The sequence below is a fragment of the Stegodyphus dumicola genome, chromosome X1 (genome assembly GCF_044657685.1).
Source record: "Stegodyphus dumicola isolate Sdum_Otavi_A_Nest chromosome X1, ASM4465768v1".
Classification (NCBI taxonomy): domain Eukaryota; kingdom Metazoa; phylum Arthropoda; class Arachnida; order Araneae; family Eresidae; genus Stegodyphus; species Stegodyphus dumicola.
This window is the reverse complement of record NC_140780.1, coordinates 251,993,846-252,010,916: the sequence shown is the minus strand read 5'-3', so window position 1 is coordinate 252,010,916 and position 17,071 is coordinate 251,993,846. Positions and strand designations below refer to the sequence as shown.

Below are 17,071 nucleotides of genomic sequence, written 5' to 3'. Positions count from 1 at the left end.
AACCTCTTACTCATTTACGTACTTCCCAGCAATGCTCATTTCAGCACTCTTTTTGAAGCTCTATTCAGTGAGCAAAATTAAAATGATAAGTGCTACTTTTACAAAATTTTACTTGCATACTCCTCTAGGCCTAATTAAACTGCCTACCTTTTTTTAAAATCGAAATTCCAACTTTAAAGGTAGCATGCCAAAAAGGGTTAAAAGTACCAGCACTAAATGGAAATCTTTTACTGCCAACACAGTTAACGAGATTAGGAAGTTAACACAGCCAACAGACTGGTTTTATTGTCCAACAAAAGACAACCCAGCAGATATTCTGATGGGTAGTGTTTGAACTTTCTTCTGAACTGTTCTAAATGGTGGTCATGCTGTGATTTTCTAATGTGTCCAGAGATTTCTCATCAGAACTTATCAGTTCAGGTTGCTAAAGAAGTGTGTCCAAATGAACTTAAAAGGACAATAAACTGCAAAATGGTTCTAACTTAATTTTAATTGCATGTAGTGAACAAAACCCCTTTTAATGATATTCTTAATTTGTCCACTAATTTACACTAAACTTATTCATGTTGTAAGTTTAATTTTCAGGTTCATCCATAATCTTAAGAACCCCAAGGTAAGGAGTTCTGGAGTACTTACTTTAGAAGAGATAATGGATGCTGAAGTGCATATTTTATTAGACGCCCAAAAAAGTGAGCTTGGACAAGAAATAAATAAATTAAAAATAGGTAAGTGTGCAAGCCCTAAAAGTAAATTAGCAGAGCTGAATGTGTTTCTTGATAATATAAGACTAATTAGAGTGGGCGGCTGATTGTCCTATTCAGACCTACCTGTTAATACTAAACACCCTCTTGTTTTACCAAGTAAGCATCGTTTAACTACTATTATGCTGAAGCATTTTTTCATTTGAAGTACTTTCATTTAGGATCACATTCTTTGTTACATCAGGTATGACAAAGATTCTGGCTGCGTAATAGCAGAAACAATTGTAGAAAGTTCGTCTACAGATGTGTGAAGTTTAAGAATAAATGTAAGGGAGTTTTGAACAAAATCTATGTCGTAGTATATGAGTACTAAAGCCATAAACTTAGCCTTTGTGGCAGACCAAACTAGCGAATCTTTTATTGCAAGCTTAAAAACATTTTTTCTTTAGAAGGGGAAAATATACTAGAAAATGAGTGATAATTTAAAAACCTTTTTTGGTACTAATGTAGAACTCAAAAAATTGCAAAAACTGGTTAAGTGTCGAAATGAGAATTTAGCAAAATTTTATGCAACTGAAGAAAGAGAGTGAAAATTCATTTCTCCCACGTCACCCAATTTTGGCGGAATTCGGGAAGCCTGGGTTAAATCATTCAACAGTAATTTAAAGAGTTATTGGGAATCAGTGCTTAATTCTTAACTATTTTAAACAGAATTCTTAACTATTTTAAACAGAGATTGAAGGCATATTGAATTCAAGACCTTTTACTCCAATTTTAGCTGATTACAACAATTTTCAAACTTTGAACCCAGGTCACTTTTTGGTCAGTAGACCTATCACAATTTTTCCTGAGCCAGAATTATCCAATATAAATGAAAACAAAATTTCTAAATGTCAAAGAATTACTATAAGTACACAGAAAATTTGGAAATTATGGAAACATGATTATTTTAATAATTTACAAGAATGCCACAAGTGGAAATTTTTAAAAGAAGAGGCTCAGTTAGGAACTCTTGTATTAATAAAAACAGAAAATTTGCCTTCAACCAAATGGTTAGTGGGGAGAAAAGCTGAGGTTTCTCATGTTATGAAAAACAGAATGTGTTATGAAATGAAAAACAGAATAAGAGTAGTAACTAAGATTGCCTATTCAAAATTTGTTAAAACAAAACATTCGATATATTTGTATACTTCCTGTAGAATGATTATAAAAACTTATTTGTTGCTAAAACTTGAATAGTTGTTAAAAGGTAATTGCTAAAACATAATTGTTGCAATGATTTCAATGTATATTCTTCAGTATTGTGATTTGTTATTGTTAAGTATTTTATTGTAGTGCCTTTATATTTACATTGTTCATAATAATAGTTTTGAAATTGTCAATTTCAATGCCAGGAGTGTTTTGTATCAGCTAAAAGTATTGTCGGCGACAGAAGAGAATGTTGATGAGTAGTGCATTCGCACTAGAAGTGGCGCTGAATCGTCTGTGAGAAACTGTTTCTTTTCTATTTGTTTAATTTCTTTCCAGATTTATTATAGTTTAAACAGAACATGGGGCTTCTTCAGATGATAACATTTTGTGCATTCTGAGTTGTGATTGAGATGTCAAGCTGTTAAATGAGTCACGCCAGAGTGTCGTTATGGTAAATAAATATAGTGAATTTTAAAGAGTGCATTACTTCTATAATATATGTGGTGCATTATTTTGTGGTTTATAAGCTATCGATGAGAAGAAGTTTTAATTGAATTGATGCCTATTTAGGGGGGAATTAGCATGTGGTTTTTATTTGTTGACAAACATGGCATTGTCAGCCCACTAAAAACTGAGTTGCTCAAGGGCTATATTCTAAAAATATTAAATGATCTGTATTTAATTTATTTCACATTTTTCTTCATAACAAACATCAATAAACTTATGACATTCAATATGTATTTTCATGAATTTGATTGTGTAAATATTTGCTGTTGCCATATTTTTCAAAATCACTGCAATTTCCTTTCACTATAAACTAATAATCATTCTATTTCTCACTGCAATTTCATTTCAAATATGTTAAATATAAAAATTTTCATAACTTCATCAAACTTAATTTTTAAGTAGCTTTCTGCACTTTCAGAAAGATTAAAAATACTCATTTGGAAGAAAATACACAATTTTCATTTTTTACTATGAGATATGTAAATAAGGAGTTACCTGACAGCACTTAAAAAGGACTTATTATTACTCAAAGTTATAGCTAATATTACCAATTACACTAGATATGTAAGTAGTAATATTAACTATTAAGAGGATGTAAATATAAGTTACATTAAAAGCAGTTTCACATCTATCTATCTATATATATATATTGAGTTCAAAAGAATGAGAAATTTTGATTACCATATTTGACGGCATATAAGACGCACCCTTATTTAGACGGCCACACACAAGAAAAAAAAGTTTCAATAGCGTGGTTTCTTTTAGTTCTCACGTTTCGTAAAAGCCAAATAAACAATTATTGAATGCAATTACCTTGATGTATAAAACTGTGTCCTTCACGTATAAGACGCAGGTAACTTTTTTGAGACCAAATTTAGGAAAAAAAGTGCGTCTTATATGCCGTCAAATACGGTATCTTATACGAGGAAAAAAAGTGTAGGGTGGGGAATATTTAAAATGTCTTAAAAGTAAAAATGAAAATCTAGGGTAGTCAAAGATGGCAATCTAAGCTTTTTGTATGCGAAGTTAAAAGTTGTTAAAACAGTTGTATAATCATTAAAGAAGTTATGAAAAAATAATAAATTAATCTTCCCCATTTAATGTTTCACTGTAATGGTAATGTAAATGAATCAAAAAGCCTACAATTCTTTTGATCTTGAAAATTTAATTTTAGCAATAATTAAGCCTTGGAGGTAGATTTTACCTAACTCGTCTTCATTGGGAAACAAACCTTTTGGGAGAGGTTGAGGTTTGCAGGAAAATGCTCCCTTTTATATATCAAAGGCTCATTTTTCAAGAATTGGAAGGAATATATGAAAGTGGGGAAATTTTTTATTCCCAAAAGTACTAGAAGTGATCACATGGTCATACCCATCCAACACTAATTACTTCCACAGAAAAGAGCACTTACAGACTTTCTAGAATGATGTTAATACGTGATATTATAATTGTCACTTGAACATTATTTTATGTTTGTTCTCAGCTTACAGATTTGGATTCACAGACTCACAAACGTCAAAAACTTTCAAATTCAGTAAAATTTCAGACACACAGGAAGAAATGATTAGGCATCTTATCACCCATAATCTGAAATTCAACAAAAAGACTTTGGAAAAAAAGTAAACCCGAAAGAAAGAGTTACAATGCACGAAACTCATTCTAACTCGTACATTATCATTTCAAAGGCCATCAAAGGTGGCCAGATAGTTGTCATGGAGAAGAACGCTTACATCAATGGTGTCACTAAACTCTTAAATTAGGGACCATATAATCCAATTCCTAAGATAATTCACCTTCGGACCTCTCATAAACAAAAATCGCAATCAAATCTTCACAAATCCTTTTGACTAGATCAAAACAATTGCTTATTCCATCTGTTGTGAATTGTGCCAGATTACATGCTCTTCCCAAAATTCATAACAGTTGTATTCCTCTCTACCCTATTGTATCCAATTTAGGCCCTGCATCATACCCATTAGCTAAATATTTAGTTTCTATTAGTTTGTAAAAAAAGTCAAAAGCTGATAGAAATTTAGTCATGGTTTCTTTTAATGTAAAATCATTATTCATGAATGTTCCAGTGGAGGGTGCATTAAGATGTCTAGAAATCATACTTTGTGAATTTCATTTCTCCTGCATCAAAATTGATGAGCTAATTTCCATTACTCAACTCTGTTTGAAACAAATGTGTTTTGTTTTCCAAAATAAATATTAAAAGCAAACTGAGGGATTAGAAAAGTGAAGCTTTCTTAGTCCCATCCTGGCTGATAACTACATGCATTATTATGAATCAAAATTCTTTGAAACTTTAAACTTTCTGGCATGGTTCTGCTGTGTATACCATACTTTTACCTAGTTTGATGGTAATAAAAGTGATTTAAACAAAGTTCTTTTTATAATGAATTCCATCGATCCTGCTATTCAGATCACTTTTGAGACATCCAATTCTCTTACAGTCCTCGATATTTTGGTCACGCGTAACGCAGCCAACTTCAGTATTATTGTTTAATGTAAACCTTCATCGGTTTGCCTTCCACTGCACTTCAGACCATGTAATCGTACTAAACAGAAGTTAGCTTCATTTTATTACTTTATTTTCCATGCATTTCAAGTTTGCTCCTCCAGATTGGCTCTTGATCAAGAACTAAACTATTTAAAAGCAATAGCTATGGACAGCGGCTTTTCACCCAACATTATTAACCAAGCAGTTAAAAAATTCTCAACATACCAAAATGCACACTCTTGTTTTAGAAGATTATAAAAATTCTGTTATCATTCCTCCTTTTCCATCAATTAGCTATAAAATTACATGTACACTGGTGAAATAAATTAAAAGAATTTGCATATTTTATCGAATTGCATGAAAACTGAACTGAGGGAAAAACCACTGCTTCTAGATAAAAATGCAAATCTTGTACGGCAAATACGTAAGCGTACACATGTGTGTAGGCAGAGTCAACAGAAAAACAGGCTTTATAAGCACATGGAGGGTAAGACGAATTGCATTCACTAGCACACCTGGGCGAATTTCTTGGTGTTATCTTGCAGCAATTGGTTAACTTCACATCATAACAGTAAAAATAAGTAACCACCAACATTTTAGATGATGGAATTAGGTGGCGAATTGTGGGAAGGCTAGAGACAGGCTAATCGCAAGTCCAGATATGCAGAGAGTTTAATTTAATGCCTAGTGTCATGAGTAACATATGGAAACGGTTGTAGGGCACTGGATCCGAGAGAAAGCATGGGCAAGGTCATCGAAGAGCCACAATGGCCAGAGAAGATCGGTATTTGTCCCTTTTAGCGAGGCATAACAAAGGGGCTACAGCTTTTCAGCTGTCTAGGAACCCGTATGCAACCACAGGAGCCCGTGTAACAAGGGTGACTGTTTCCAAAAGATTGAACGAGAGAGGGTTGTTTGCCAGAAGATGGACTGTTTGCGTCCCACTCACGTCTACAGACAGGAGAGTCCGATTAGCATGGTGCAGGCAGCATAGTGATTGGAGTACGGAGCAACAGGTGACCATTCTGTTCACTGATAAATCCCGTTCTAGCCTAAACACCGATTCTTGCTGTACTTTCATATGGAGAGAGCCAAGCACCCACTACCTGACCTCCAATGTCCACGAAATCAACAATTATGGTGGTGGCGGTGTAATGGTCTGGGAAGACATCATGTCAGATGGCCGCACACCTCTCCACGTTTTTGACAGAGGCTCCGTGACTGGTGTGAGGTATACGGATGAGGTTTTGGAGCTATATGTTCACCTTTTCTGGGGTGCAGTGGGCCCAGAGTTCATCTTACAGGATGATAACGCGAGGCCACATAGAGCTCTTCTGGTTGACGAATTTCTCAAGAGCGAGGATATTCGCCAAATGGATTGGCTAGCCGGGTCTCCAGAACTCAGCCCTATAGAGCTTGTCTGGGATGCTCTGAGGAGGGCAATTGCAACTCAAAACCCCTCTCCGAGAACCATCCAGGAACTGAAAACAGCGTTGCTGAATGAGTGGGGTAAATTGCCACAGGCACCGATAAACTGCCTTATTTCCAGTATGACATCATGCTGCAAGATCTGTATGGCTGTAAGAGGGGACCATACTCCGTATTAACCCATTTCTTTTGTGTCTTCTGCAACCAATATTTCAGATCTTCAGACTCCCATGCGTGTTAGTCACGAACATGTGTGTCTATTATAACTGTTGAATGTTTATTTTGCTTGTATTATATTAACCTATGATCACGCCACATTTTATTAAAAATCTGTCCAGTAGTTCTGGAGATTGTAGATCAAATATGAAAATTCTCTTAATTTATTTCCCCAGTGTATTTTACAGAAATTTAACTTTCGGGTTGTTTATTCTCTTATTAGTAAAATTCCCAGTTCCATAACTCAAGGACTCCATTCTGCATGTGAATTCCTGGTTTTTATAGGATTCCTTGCCACTGTCGTTTAATTTACATTGGTCAAACTAAGAGAGCCTTAAAATTTTGTGTTAAAGAACATGAGGCGTGTGTTAGGAAAAAGGAAACACAGAAGTCCTCTGTTGCCCAGCACTGTTGGTCCGAAAATCACCCTTTCCATTTTTCTGCACCTATAATTATTCAAAAACCATCTTCTATTGGTGAATTAGATTTTCTAGAGGTGTTTGACATTCAAAACAATCTTCTTGTTCCAGTTAACAACACTAATTTCAATCCACCCTTACGTTCAGCCTTTAAGGAAATTATGTTTTTGTTTTCTTGTTTCATCAATAGATAGCACCAGTAGCTTAACTCCTGTCCAGCCATTCTTATCTTATCAGAATATCTTACCTCATTCATTTGCACTTTGGCATCTGAGGGAGATGGTCTTAGACGTAAACCATCGAAACTAGTCCTGCAAAATTTAAAAGTATAGCACTGATTCTTGTTTTTTGACTTCTTCAATAAGTTATTTAATGGTTAAAAATTTTTTCTTACAAAACACTTTCAGATTTTAAACTTTGAGGTACGCGCGAGTAATGCGTGCCTACAAAAGTATAGATAACCTTACCTAGAAAAATAGCAATCTTAATTGAGATAGCATTTAACATTAAGAATAAGATTTAACAAGGAGAAGTAATATAGATACATAATGATGGCTTAAGGAAGCATACAGTCCCAACACAGATCAATTACATATCACGTGGAAGGCACAAGACGAATTGTTTCACAGACGCACACACACAGACTGAAGTCGTTACCCAGAACTGCCGGGGAAAATTCTTCTTTTCCCATCAGCCATAGGGTTATCAAGCAGGTTTACTGTTTCGCCAATTGGCGCTTTTCTCCAGAGGTTTTGAGTCTGTATCGCCTGTTTGGCGCTGCCGCTACCACTTTTATGAAATTATCCCCTTGACGCACCGTGGTCGCGCCCTGAAACCACAAATTTTAAAATTTTTTTCTCCTCTTCCTTCCGAAATTTTTGAGTGAAAATCGATTACTGATCTTTTACCTCTAAATAACACACACTATAGAATCATACATGTTTTAGGTCTTAGTACTTCAAATCGGACGCCTTTTCAAATTCGTTTTCAATGAGACAAAATAACTTCCTTTTATTAATATAAACAACTTTAAATTTCGAAAGTCATTCATCGCACATCATGATTTCTATCATATACAATAAAAAATAGCAATAATTAAACTGCATGTATATACAAAACCTCTATATGTATGTCATTTGCTTTGTGGTTTCAGGGTGCGACCACTGCCCCACTAGAGCATTGTGCCACAATGCTCTAGAGGCTCGGTGGTCGCACCTTGAAACCACTGCTCTTCACAATGGCGTTTGCTTGCTTCTCAAATAGGAATGTTTATTTTTACCCAGATATAAATAAGGGGTTTTGAAATTACAGAGTTATTTTATTACTAAACAATGCATGCAACCTGCCCAGTATAAAGGTCTTTCTTTTCCAGAGATTTTTCTCTGACCTCAGCACACTTGCTCCTCAAGCTAGTATTGTGATTTTATAAATTATTTCATGTGCTTTAAATTTAATGTAAATATACTTTGCTGTAATTAAAAATATAAATTGCGTAAAGTTTTATTTAAATTTAAAATATTTTCTGAATATTTTGAGACGAAATACGAATAAAATAAGTATGAATGGGAAACGAATTATCCGTACCAAAACCAAAAAGACCAACCCCCTCCCCCCATTAACTTAAAAAAACCACAGACTTCATGTGCCAGGTGAACAGAAACTAAATAACGCTGGACATATACCAGTGAATTTAGATCCAATCAGTGTACATTTTGTAGCACAAGGAAGAAACATCATAGAAGATACATGTGCGAAACGTGCAATGTGGGTCTATGCATGTACCAAATAGACAAAACATGCTTTGAACAGTGTCACAAAATATATTTGTTCATTGAAATAAAAAAAAAAAAAAAAAAAAAAAAAACTGAGTCTTTTTTTATTCTTATTTTACTGAGTTTTTTAATCCATGTAGTCAAACGTCCTTATTATGTAGATACTTATACTTTCACTGCTATAGAAAAATTACAAAAATGTTTATTTTTAAATTTTTTCTGACGATTTAGTTTGTAAAATAATGTAAAAAATATATATTATGCAATTTTTACATGCTTTTTTTAAAAAAAATTCGTAAATTTCGTCATTTATTGGAAACGCGCACAGAAAAAGGTAAGTTTTTTTATTCCTACTACCTAGCTAAGTTTCAAAGTCCTAGATGCGCTGTGGTTTCACAGTGCGAACACCACCCACAAAACAATGGGCAAGAGTAGATTTTTTTAAATTCATATATTATTTGTGTCTAGGATCATAATATTCAATTTCTAGAATTTTTAGTTAAAAAAATTATAAAAATAATATTGCGCGCATCAAAGGGTTAAAGAACACTTGGAAGTTAAATTTGGGCAATTTTTATAAAAACAGAAAATATTCATTTCATATAATTAAATGCATATTTCCAGCAAAATTGCACAAAATATTTTTGCTTCTCAAAACAGAGGGATCAGCCCTTGACTACCTTTAAATGCACACAGAGTGAATTTTGCCTAGTTTCAAAATTCAGTTTGAGCTCATCGGCAGCCAAGGAGTAAAAAGTCGCTGAACACTAGTAATTCAATCTACTATTTGAATCCTGTTGAAGAGGCTTGCTGCATGGGCATTTTTGTGGTTTTTCCCATGCATATTGTGTATATGAGCTAGTTTCCTTCAGAAAGTTCTCCATGAATGCATCCTTCTCCTTAGGCAGATAGCCTTAAAGTGGTTTGCCATAATCAAATAGGCCAATAAAATTCAGTTTGCTGCACTTCTCTCAAAAATATTTATATGTGTTAAAAATATTTCATAATCTTAAATGGTACATAATAATTACTAGATAATAATAGGAAGACTATAGAATGGCTGATGTTTCATAGTTTTGTTACTATAATGCTTTGCAATGTAAGAACACACACTAGAAAGGAAGAAAACTCATGTTCAACAAATTAAAAAAAAAAACTTTAAAGTGTTATTGCTAGCAAAGACGAGTAGAAAGGATACATTAAAACAACTGCAATCAAAGCACAAGCCATCTATTCTACAGGAAATTGGAAAAAATATATAAATAAAATTTAAGGCATGAAGTTATGTGTGAAAAATAGAGAAACAGCAAATTCAAATGTACATACCTAAAGGTACGTACAACATTATTCATTCTGAAATCAATCAGTTTTAATGAATCATCTCGTACACAGCTTAGTAGAGAAAAACCATCTAGAAAAATTAAATACAAAATGAATTTAAAATATGCAACTTAACAACAGAAATATATTAAATAAATGAATGATTTTTATAAATGAATGTATTCTTGAAGTTTAGAATATCTATTTTAACAGTAAAATAGAATACATGAAGTTAATTTTTTTTGAATCCGCTGAGTATATAAGATGCAATATTTTTCCCTCATAATGTTACTTTTAAACAAATAAAACCTACTATTACAATAAAAATTTCTGTAATTATCTGTTGCATTCATTACAGGATTGATTATTAGCAAATACAGAACTCTTTCATTAAAATGTAGGTGATAGAGCAAAAATTCAATCTGCATCATACTAATAAACAATGCATCATATTAATAAACAATTTCTCAATAAAAAATTTCCCTACCTTGTATAATTTTATTATAAATACCGCTGCTTTAAAAAAGCAACGATATTAGAGTTATTAGGTTCCACATGGAATAGTTTTTTATTCCGTCTTCAGAGAGTATCGACATAACTGATAGAGAGTTGCAGAAATCACTGCCCTCTAGTAACAATGAGTCACATATATATTTATAACTAGCATAAGTTACACTTATTTTGCAAAAACATTTTTAAATCACCTGAAGTAAATAGAATGCAAATCATTATGTAGTAGATTTCCACTGTTACTAATTACAAATACAGTACAAAATCCGAAATCCCGTACGTTCAATATCTGGAATGGTAAAAAATCAGAACTTTTGGACCACCAGCAACCTTTGTTTGCTAGAAATGTTTTTTGTACATTTTAGGTATTTGACTTTTCATGATAAAAAAAATTAGGAGAGTCAAGATTCTTAATTCACTTCAGCATTAAATACCTCCATATTGAAGAAACAATCCTTTATAAGCATCAATCTGTATAATCAATAACTTGGCTCTGCAGAGCCTTTTTTGCTTGTCATAAATCTCAAACCAAAACATTCTACATTGACACATCACTGAATTACATTACTGAATAATTTATATCCCTGTACAAACCTGGAGAATCATTATTATTATTTTTTGTTATCATTACAGATGACTTTCAACAAATGGCAGTTTGAGAAATGACTCATGCAGCAAAGTCTAAACAATTAAAAAAAAAGTAATTAATTACTAAAGTGTATGGAAATCTTTTGTGTTGCCATTATGTTTGGTGATGATTAAAGATTTCAGCTAACTGTACTGCAAAGTGTTGAGGAGAAATTTAAAAGAATTAAAAAAAAAAAAAAAAAAAAAAAAAAAACAGAAAACAAATTTTTTCAATTAATGGAATTTGTGACAAAATATGAATAAGTTGTAATAAACAAAGATAATATAACAAATTCTTCATTGCAAGGCCAATGGCACAATCATCAATCAACTAAAGGATTGCAAAATATGTAATATGGTTCTAAATCCAGAAAATATCACTACTGATAGTAAAAGTGACAAAGAAATTGTTGAGAACAAAAAAATTACGACTTACAATTTAGTGGGGATTCTCGATATGTCAATTACAAGACCTTTCCAATTTAACAATGGAACTATGTAACTGAACAAGAAACTAAGTCTATCCATAGAATTAGAAAGTGTTATGGAAAGGGGAAATGAAGCAACTTAAACAAATTACATTGAAGGAAATGTTTAATAAAGCAAACAAATAATTATTAAGCATTTTTTTATAAATGTCAATTCCCTTAAAGTCATAAATGTTTCTTTATTTCATAAATCATTACTTTTTCACTTTCATAATTTCTACATGTCATCATACTAGCCTGGATATTTTGTAATGTAACTGTCCAGTGCTCGCTCAAATAATGAATGAAACTTGTACCCTTTGAGGCTGACACAGTCTGAAGTTCTTTCTTAAGCTGACAGACTATGTGAGCAAGCACGTTAATTCCAATAATTTTTAAATCGTAATGAATGCTGGAATTATGAATTAATGCTGGAATGGCCATTTCATTGCTGAATAAGGTAGCCTGAGATTGTACACAGTTGAATTTCTTCCTGTCTTAACAGATAATCTAAGAATGCTCTGAAACAGCAGACTGTGTGAAGTGCAGACTTTTTTTTTTTTTTAATTTGCCTTTCATGTGAATGACAGAAAAAATATGAACAGAAACATCTGCAATGACATAGTTCTTCTGAAAAACGAAGTAGCAAATTCACACTGATAAAGGCAGGAATTCTAAGAAGCTTACAGTGTTTTATAGATTTTAAAACAGAAGTAATAATACAAAGGTGAATTTCAGAAGGAAATCCTTGATCTTTGAAATGAGACACTGTCTTTCAACCTGCAGTACTGAACATTAATGATAACATAAAAAATAAGCGATTGAAAATTTTGCTGAAGTTCAACCCTTTTCAGACTAAAGACCAGAAAGTATAAACGAAAAAAAGTTCTTTGAGAAAATATAGAATTAAGAAAGATTAAATTACGAACCTGAGGAAATATGAAATATGTGAAGAATTGTAAAATCAGTGGTAATGAAAGGATGATTTTCAAAAAGTATTTCTCCTGGTGAATTCCACACCTTTTCTTGGAATCTATGAAAAGTAGAAACATAATGTAAAAAGAAATTTTTACCATTATTTTTTTCCCATTCTTAACTAATTCTGAACGAGGTTGTTATTCCACTACTTACCAATCTTATCCAGTACTTACCAAGCTTATCAGCATGACCCTGATAAATTTCAGTTGAATGATATCTGACATTACAATGAAAGGGGTAACCGAATTTGATTAAAAAACATCAGGAAGAAATAAATTAATAAAAGATGTTGCTGTTTATCCATCTCATGCAGATGCAATTAAAAGGGAAAAATATTAAAATGTTTCCAACTCTTATGGCATTAAACCAAGAAATAATTAAATTGCATGCGCATAAAGCGCTAACGCATGCGCGTCAAACGCGTGCGTCCGCTACACATGCTCGTAAAGCGTTTACCCATGCGCGCTTCTGATAGTGAAGAAAGTGACAGAGAGGTTATTGAAAATGAAAAAATTTCCATTGACAAGTTAGTCGGTATTCTCGACACAGCAATTACAGGACTTCAACAGTGTAACTGGTCTGTTTATAGAATTAAAGAGAGAGTATAAGCACAGAAATTGAAGCTACTTAACCAACTTACATTGAAATAAATGTTTAATAAAGTAAACAAATAAATATTAAGCCTTTTTTTTTTTTTTTTTTTTTGTAAATTTTGATACCCTCTATATCATAATTGCTCTTTATTTCAAACATTACAGTTTCATATTTTTAATTGTATAATTTCTACATGCCATCTTACCAGATTTAAATTGATGATCTATAATCTGGAAAAACCCCTAATCCGGAATCGCTGAAGTCCCGACGAGTCCGGATTACAGACTTTATACTGTACAACTTTTCTAGAAACTGCCAGGCACAAGAAAATTGGTTTTAGTTGTTGCGATGATGTCAAAGGATCGTAACAACTAAAACCAATTTGTCAAAGGATCATCTTATATTATGGCTGATTAGTAGAAACATGCAGCTTGTAACTTTCAGTATGAAGAATGGAGGAAAGAGCTGAACATTTTTTTAAATGATAAAACCAGTTTACAAGAGAAATATCAGAACAAATAAAATTACAAGAGAAACATACCAATGTAAATTTTAAAAATTAAACAAAAAAAAGCACTTAGTATGCACAGATTTTGAATGATACTGTAAATTTTTGGAGCAATCAGACACAGGTCCTTTTTCTTTAGAGGTAAAATTTCCTACTGAACTAAGATTACCCTTGAAATTCAGAGTTTCAAAATGTATGTCAAACCAAGTTTGCTGTTTTGCCAAATTTTAAACAGCGCAAAAACATAGCCCCTAACAGTTTGTGTGCAAAAACCAATGTGAAAGTTTTCAGTTTGATAAGTTTTAATCTAAAATCAACCTCAGAACTCCAAATAAAAGTACACTTGTGTAATTCACCTTTTTCAAAACATGCCATACCTTCAATAAAGATCAAGTTAATCCACGTTGAAAATTTGAAATTTTTCAGTTATTTTTCCTAATGCAGCATGAAACTTCAAAATTGTACCTTAATTTAGAATTACATCAGGGTTGCCACTCAAAGAAGAGAATGAAATTCCCTGACTTTTCCAGGTTTTCCAGGTATGTTTCGAGAAAATTCCAGTCTATCCGCGTAATGTACATTGGCTGTGCTAAGAGGTAAATTAATTATGGTATTACTTGTAACGTGTAGCAAATTCACTTAATTATTCAATAAATATCAGAGGACATTTATTCTTAATTATTCTTGGTACACTTTGTTTGATAATTTTGTTTACTTTTCCACTTAAAAAACTTAATTTAAGATATATACATTGGATAACAACTGTACGTTTTATTTAATTATTACTCATGATCATACCCAGTTCAACACCAGGATAATCCGGTTCTTATAAATCACAACGCAATGCTAAAAGTTAGGTTTGATTTTAGGTAAATTTAATTTGTGTGAGGTGTATTCTTAAAAGGCACCTTAACACTTGAAAACACAAATATAAATATAATAGGAGTTGTTTTCTCCACTGAAGATTGAAATTAGAATCTGCTCAATCTGGAATAAAATAAGGCTTTTTTTGCAGACATTCTGCAGCTAAACGAAAGAAAGAAATCCATTTAATGATATTTTTTTACTAAATTGAGGTATTTTATATTTATTTCGCAGCATACATAAGGAAAAAATATGTGCATTAAATTTCGTGACGTCATCATACTGCTAGAATTAATAGTTATATATGGTTATCCTAGATGATTGATAACTATTTTTTTATTTTACTGCAAAATGACAAGGTATTTATTAAAAAGAAAAGAAAAAAAAAAAAAAAAAGATTTTGCAGTAAAATCCTAGTATACGATACGGCCTTCGCATGGTTTTGAAAATTGTCGCCAAGAACAAAATGACCCGTTTACTGCTCATCAATCATCTCGCCAAATCCCACTGTACCATACATGGAGATTATTCTGACCAAAGAACGTCGATGTAAAAAGCAGAGGGAAAATTTGCCAAGGGATTTGACGACGGAATGGCCAGAATTTCCCTCTCTGCTATGTGTACAGGAAATTGAGAAACACGTGTTAAGAAATGTTCTTTGACAAAAAAGAAAACTAAGAAAATCCATTTTTAAATTATTGTGAAAAATCCAAGAAGAAACGTTTTATCAAAGAATGTTTTTTCTTGGATTTTTCGCAATAATTTTAAAAACGGATTTTCGTAGATTTTTTCCCCCCTCAAAACAACTAATCCATGAATTAATTTATTTGCGCCAAAAATATTTTCTTTTCCTTTAGAGTTTAAAGACATTTTAAACGATATTCATTTTATGAACTCTTGATAACGTGACCTTCGAACTTCGACACCGGTTTCGATCTTTGGTGACAGATATATCGCGCATGCACAGCTGTTTCTCGCTATGATGGAACCGAGCCACGTCTGTTGCAGAGAAGTTTTCCTTCTTAACAATACATATTTTTTTAATTCTAACCTTCACGGTACCGTATTCTAGGATTAAACCCATTTTGTTTTATACGAGAATAGGTACTTTCTTTAGTTCATGCACTGCACATGTGATTCTCGAGGTTACTGGAAACCAAAAGTTGCGGGAAACTTGCTTTGCCTTTCTAAAAAGACAATCAAATTGGAGCTGCGAAAATTGGCTCTATGCCAGCTGCCCAAATGACACTCACGTGATACACAATTTGCCAAAAAAGTGATCTCTTCCGACATCGGCGCAAAACTCGCCTTTTTTGGCGGGATCGTTGTATGAAATTCCCTGACTTTTCCAGATTTTGACTAAAACACTTAAATTCCCTGACTTTTCCCTGAATTTTTTGGTCAATTTCTGAATTTCCTGACTTTTTCTGGTTTTCCAGGTAGCGTGGCAACCCTGTTACATACACTATTCCTAGCTGCTAAATTATATTAAATTTTAAGACAACAATTTGTTATCGGTCATTTTTACATTATCTTCCTTTATTTTTTTCATTCAGCCACCAAAACAAGTTAAGAGTTTTTATCAGATTATTTATCCAACTTGAAATTGCCTTTAAATGAACTCAGACCTTTCAGCGAGCAATTAGTTTCCCATTTCACAATCTTAATTGCAATTCAAATTCATAAACATACTTTAACTGAATCAAAGTATATCATTTTCCACTGCATCCTTATGTCTTCCAATTTTCACTTTATTTTCGGCCTGTTTAATCTTTTAATTCCATCCAACTTAATCCAACAATTACTTTCACAACCCTTTTTATTTTTTACTACAGTCAAAAGTCGTTAATTCGGACACCCATAATCCGGAATGATCTATAATCCGGACCTCAAAGCTATTAACTTTCTGCGCATGCGTCACGTTGATGTAAGACTTTTACGGCTGCAAATATGCATGCGCATAATACGTTTATGCATGCGCGTTTAATGTATAACAGACGGTATAAGCTAAGCTAAGCTAAAATTATCTAATTCAGTTAATGTTGCAGATTGCGTTGCTCCTTAATCTTCGAATTGAATACGGTTTATTATTTTTTGAAGACTGTTAGAGCAATTTTATAAAAGTAAGCTTGAACTTTCGATTATGTCAAACAGAATTTCCGATATATATTTACTAATATGTAAAGGATCTACAAAGCGAAAGTATGTTTTGAAATTCATTAAACAAAAAGTGGAATTGCTGCAAAAAATGGATAAAGGTTTTATTTCTCTAACCATTCCGAAATCTGTTTATCAATTTCACGCTGTTCTGCGCGGGGGAAGTCGCGGCGCGCAATGAACTGTAAGTTGATCTGTCAGCACTATCCTTATCTTCAGGGCAGATGTTTATATTTTATTTGGCTTTTAATTCCTTACTAAATGTAGTACTTCATCTCGATGTACTTCGTCTTTCATATGATTTAAATC

General features: G+C 32.8%; 1 protein-coding gene across 4 annotated transcripts in view; it reads right to left on the bottom strand.

Moving 5' to 3' along the window:
* Positions 1 to 17,071, bottom strand: part of LOC118191561 (autophagy-related protein 16-1-like) — a 237,963-nt gene that overhangs the window by 19,344 nt on the left and 201,548 nt on the right. For 3 of the 4 annotated variants that reach the window (XM_085807477.1, XM_085807479.1, XM_085807478.1), the window contains one exon: positions 10,064 to 10,148. In XM_085807477.1, coding sequence (XP_085663603.1) covers positions 10,064 to 10,148 — 85 coding nt within the window. Of the gene's footprint in view, positions 1 to 10,063; positions 10,149 to 12,590; positions 12,695 to 17,071 lie in introns of all 4 variants that reach the window. The other variant, XR_015038466.1, reaches the window with a different exon arrangement.